The sequence below is a fragment of the Tachypleus tridentatus genome, chromosome 2 (genome assembly GCF_004210375.1).
Source record: "Tachypleus tridentatus isolate NWPU-2018 chromosome 2, ASM421037v1, whole genome shotgun sequence".
Taxonomy (NCBI): Eukaryota; Metazoa; Arthropoda; class Merostomata; order Xiphosura; family Limulidae; genus Tachypleus; species Tachypleus tridentatus.
This window is the reverse complement of record NC_134826.1, coordinates 54645239-54651238: the sequence shown is the minus strand read 5'-3', so window position 1 is coordinate 54651238 and position 6000 is coordinate 54645239. Positions and strand designations below refer to the sequence as shown.

General features: G+C 33.4%; 1 protein-coding gene across 1 annotated transcript in view; it reads left to right on the top strand.

Annotated features, from left to right (window-relative positions):
• The first annotated feature begins 3502 nt into the window (after positions 1-3502).
• LOC143243849 (E3 ubiquitin-protein ligase Rnf220-like) overlaps positions 3503-6000 on the top strand; it is a 43409-nt gene continuing 40911 nt past the window's right edge. Inside the window, exon 1 of the mRNA XM_076487559.1 lies at positions 3503-4108. Within this exon, the coding sequence (XP_076343674.1) occupies positions 4031-4108 (78 nt within the window). The 5' untranslated portion in view covers positions 3503-4030. The remainder of the gene's footprint in view (positions 4109-6000) is intronic.

Here is a 6000-nt window from a genome sequence, read left to right as displayed (position 1 = left end):
AGAACGACTTCTGGCTGTCATTTTGGTTGAACTTAACCGAGTTCTGGTGTTATTGGAGAGGCATTTTGGCAACAGTTTGTTTACCTAAAAGAGATCTGACATCCGTAACAACGAGGATTGTGGGAAAAGAAACCTGAATGTTGTCACAAAGGTAAGGTTTGTATTAGGCTTAACTGTGTCAATATTTACTAGTGCTTGTGGTACAATCATATTTTTCAAGTGAGCGTGTAAACAGTTAACTTGTACCAAAATATTAGCTTACCGTAATAATCCTAACAGTCGGACTCTCATAAACTGCCCTCCCTCTCCAGTGGCAGAGCGGTATGTCTGTGGACTTACAACGCTAGAATCTGGGTTTCGATATCCGATATGAGCATAGCATAAATACTCTATTGTGTAACGTTATGCTAAATTGCAAACAAACAAACATAAACTGCCTCAAAAGTTGGGTAAAAACAAGGGAAATAAACCTTAATTTCGACAAAAACAAAACCGCAACATCGGCAGTGTGAAAATACGAATGAGTTGGTTTTAGTGAAAGTAAATAGAAAGAGTCAGTTTCAATCTCATGTCTTCAACATTCATTATTCTACATACATAAACACCTTTTAATGTGAAAGAATAAACATGTTTAAGATTACACAGCGCAAGTGTATTATTACACAAAGTTATTATATAGGAGCATAAGATGTTCGCTACTGCACAAAAAACAATATTTTAGAATTGACATCCGTAACAACGAGGATTGTGGGAAAAGAAACCTGAATGTTGTCACAAATGTTAGGCTTGTATTAGGCTTAACTGTGTCAATATTTACTAGTGTAAATGTAATATTATCCCACTCTATTAAAACACGTTATTCGTCTGTTAAGTAAATTGCTTAAATACTTAATAACGAATTTAAAACAGTAGTTTGTAAGAATGGATTATTGTGTGAACAAATAGATCCCAAACTTTCTTTAAAACTCCACCAGTTAACTGTGTCCGTTTTCTAAGATTCACTGATGTTCATAGCAGCCATCATGTGGTTGAAAGTAATGTATAATAAATATGTAGAGAAAAACGTTATGTTTCAACTCGATCAGCAAAAATATTCAAACAAAATCGTTAAATTAATAATTTACCACTTTAGTTTACTTATGTTCTGTAAATAAAAAGATCGTAACGTTTTAAACAGATTGATTAATTGACAAATACTTAGTAAAGTGTGATTGGCTTTAATTAATTTTGAATATTCTGGGATTGACTTTATATATATACAGGGGTGGACAAAAAGCGCCCCCTCTACCTTGAAAATGTTATTAATTTTTTTATTAGATAACAGAAAAATATTTTAAACTAGTTTTTAGAACACACTCGACGAGATCTGTTTAAATATTATCTCAACATAATTTTAACACTAGCTTTGGTAAATACCTGAACTTATCATGACTTTATCATAACAAGTGTTGTGTACCTACTGTAATTTGTTAGATCTTCTGTGAAAAAAACCAGTGTTAAAATTAGGATTTTTCAGATCATATTTAAACATATCTCGTCGAGTGTGTTCTAAAATACATAGTTTTGCACGATTTTCTGTTATCTGATAAAAGATATAACAAATTAACAACATTTTAAAGGGGGAGGGTTACTTTTTTGCGAATTCCCTCTATATATATAATATAGCTTATTAATTCGTGATTAGCTATGTAAAACTTGCACATTTGTGATTGGTCCTACATTGTCGCTAACAATTCTTCATTGGCTATAATCACTTACAAATCTGTGATTGACCATATATAGACGTTTTACAATTGACCATATGTATTTTATTGTTTGATATCAATTTGTTTAAGAATATGTCATAAAATTCTTCATATTTGTGACATATTAATTCGTGATTATCAAAAGATTCAACTATCGCAATAACCTTTCAATACGATATTTGTAACTTTTAAACAATATCACAATATCAAGTTTTACAATATCACAGTATCAAGTTTTACAAAATCACAGTAACAAGTTTTACAATATCACAATATCAAGTTTTACAATACAACAGTAACAAGTTTTACAATATCACAATATCAAGTTTTACAATATCACAATATCAAGTTTTACAACATCACAATATCAAGTTTTACAATACAACAGTAACAAGTTTTACAATATCACAATATCAAGTTTTACAATATCACAGTATCAAGTTTTACAATATCACAATATCAAGTTTTACAATATCACAATATCAAGTTTTACAATATCACAGTATCAAGTTTTACAATATCACAATATCAAGTTTTACAATATCACAATATCAAGTTTTACAATACAACAATAACAAGTTTTACAATATCACAATATCAAGTTTTACAATACAACAATAACAAGTTTTACAATATCACAATATCAAGTTTTACATAACGATTCTTTGTTTGCTTCTTTCTCTTCTCCGTATTTGTGACATGTCGCTTTCAACAAATTCATTTCACATTGAAATAATATGTCAAATAGATAAAGTAGTCTCTTCTATACGACTGTGACAAGAGACTAATGAATCGATTATCGACACACATTTTTTTGTCATTTTACAAAATTATAAGTGTAGACAGTCTAGTGAGTCATGTATAACCTGACAACAGTGATACAGTCTACTGGATCATTTACCACTTGACAACAGTGATACAGTCCACTGAGCCATGTATAACCTGACAACAGTGATACAGCCCACTGAGTCATGTATAACCTGACAACAGTGTTATAGTCTAGTGAGTCATGTATCACCTGACAACAGTGATACAGTCTACTGGATCATTTACCACCTAACAACAGTGATACAATCTACTGAGTCATGCCCAACCTGACAACAATGATGCAGTCTTGTGAGTTCCTAACACCTACCGAGAGTGGTACATAGTTCTGATAAAAGAACCAAATAAAGGCTTAACTTATTATACAGATAAAAACTGTTCATTTACATTTCTAAAGGACATTCTATCAGATGTATATGTGACTACATAATTTACGCCATTAGAGGAATCAGAAGACAATAAGGAAACGAGCATTTGTGGAACAATTTCTAGTTTTTGTATGACTCATTGTTCGCATGTAAAGGAAATTAGGGTATTGTTTTTAAAATTTATACTTAACAACCTATTGCGACCATGTTCAGCACACTGCTAACAGATGGCGCTGTTCCTAACAGATATAGCTTCTAAAAGTCGTTCGGTTATAATGACAAAAGCATCATCACCAGCACAATAACAATAACGAATCCACTATTAATATAACTGTAACTAAACTAACTATCTTTGTAAACATTTGGCTGAAAAAATTGTAAATCATTGTTGTGTAATTCACAGAAACAATTATTCAACACTTGCGCTTTCGGTGTTACTCGATTGTGTGTATTTACAAGCATGTGATGATCCGCTCCAAAATTAACCAATGGCGCCTCGAAAACGCACGTATGCCCAGCCCCCAGTGACGGCTCGAGGCAAGACAAGTCTTAGTAGCAGACGACTTTAACTTGGGAGCGACTCAACTTTTATTCTCATCTTTAAATTTCTTCGTCAGTAGGTTATTTCGACAACACCTTATTTGCTCTAAGGGGCATGTCTTGCCCTAGCTAACGTCTAACCTTATTAGGACTTCACAAAACTCGTGAAGTGTTTTTATTACAAATCAGCTAACCAATGACAAACCGGCACGAGAGGTTTGGACGCGTGCTTTAAGGACGGTTTTTTGGGGAAGGTTTCTGCGCGTGTGAGTTGAGGCTAGTGTTTAGATTGTACACGTGCAGTTAGTTATCTACTGAGTTTAATATTTAATATTACTGATGTTACGTCATCGGTCTTTATCGGTTTTTTACAATTGAACTTCATGCATGGCTGTGGTCATTACAGCTATTAACTCTGACATGTCCTCTCACTGATTCTTGACTCTTATCATAATTCAGGGTGTCTCTCGTTAACTTCTGGTTTCGTTTCGCTCCGGATGAAATCTACTACGTCTTAAGTTTTATTAGATTGACGGTTACATTGGTTCGGACATGGCCAGTCACAGCGACCGTCTCCGAGGAAGACCCGCGTACTTTCCGGCTCCACTCAAGTTCCCTGGAAATTTACAGGTAAATGTTTGTCTTACAAAGTTACGTGATTCTCTCGTTAAATAAGGCTTTGGACGAGAAATGTTATTTTACTTTGGGAGTGACATCCACGTACTTCGCTGTAAATGTATTTATAGCCACTTTAAACATTTGATGAATGTAATATAACACGTCTAGCTGTATGTTATAGAAGTAAAGACACTGGTATCGTGTTACCACTCACAGAGTGTGTCATTCAACAACCATTATTACACTACTGTGTTGTTCGATTAAATACGTGACAGGATGACTGCCTTTTAAAATCAATCTATAGAGAACACTTTAATATAAGAATGCCACTTTTTATCCCAGAACAAAGCACTCTAGCTATACCTACTGTTAAGTGTGTGTATTACCCTAGCTACACCTGATGTCTAGTATATGTATTACTCTAGCTACACCTAATGTCTAGTATGTGTATTACCCTAGCTACAGCTAATCTCTAATACGTGTATTACTCAAATTACACCTGATGATTAGTATGCGTATTACTATAGCTACACCTAATGTTTAGTACTCTAATTACACCTAATGTCTAGCTGCACCTTGTGTCTAGTATGTGTATTACTGTATCTACACTTAACGTTTAGTATGTGTATCACTCTAACTACACCTAATGCCAAACATATGTATTACCATAGCTTCACCTAATGTCAAGTAGATGTATTACTCAAGTTACACATAATATCTAGTACGCGTATTACTCTAGCTACACCTAATATTTAGAATGTGTTACTCTCGCTACACCTAATGTCTAATATGTGTATTACTGTAGCTACACCTAATGTCTAGGATGCGTATTACTGTAGCTATACCTAAAGTCTCATATGTGTATTACTCTCGCTACACCTAATGTCTAGTATGTGTATTGCTCTAGCTACACCTAATGTTTACTATGTGTATTATTCTAGCTACACCTAATGTTTACTATGTGTATTATTCTAGCTACACCTAATGTTTAGTATGTGTATCACTCTAGCTACACCTAATGTCTACTAGGTGTATTACTCTAGCTACACCTAATGTCTAGTATGTATATTGTTCTAACTACACCTAATGTCTAGTATGTTTAGTGCTCTAGCTACAACTAATGTCCAGTATGTTTAATATTTAAGCTACACCTAATGTATAGTATGTGTATTACTTTAGCTGCACCTAATGTCCAGTATGTTTAGTAGTTAAGTTACACCTAATGTCTAGTACGTATATTATTGAAGCTACACCTAACGTTTAGTATGTGTATACCTCTAACTACACTGTAGTATGTTTAATAATTTAGCTAAGCCTAATGTCTAGTATCTTTAGTACTCTATTTACACCTCATGTCTTGTATGTTTAATACTCTTGCTACACCTAATATTTAGTACTCTAGATACACATAATGTCTAGTATGTTTATTACTCAAGCTACACCTAGTGTTTAGTATGTTTAGTACTGTATTTGAACCTAACGTATAGTCTTTGTATTACTCTAGGTACACCTTATGTCTAATATGTTTAGTATTCTAGGTACACTTAATGTACATTATGTTTAGTACTCTATTTACACCTAATTTATAGTACGTGAATTACTCTAGCTACACCTAATGTCTAGTATGTTTAGTACTGAAGCAACACTTAATATCTCGTATGTTCAGTACTCTAGTTACACCTAATGTCTAGTATGTTTAGTATCCTATTTACGCGTAATGTCTAGTATTTTTAGTACTCAAGCTACACGTAATGTCCAGTATGTTCAGTATTCAAGCTATAGCTAATGTATGGCATGTGTATTAGTCTAGCTACACCTAATGTCTAATATGTTTAATTGTTAAGCAACACTTAATCTCAACTATGTTTATCACTCCAGCTACACCTAATGTTTAGTATCTTTGA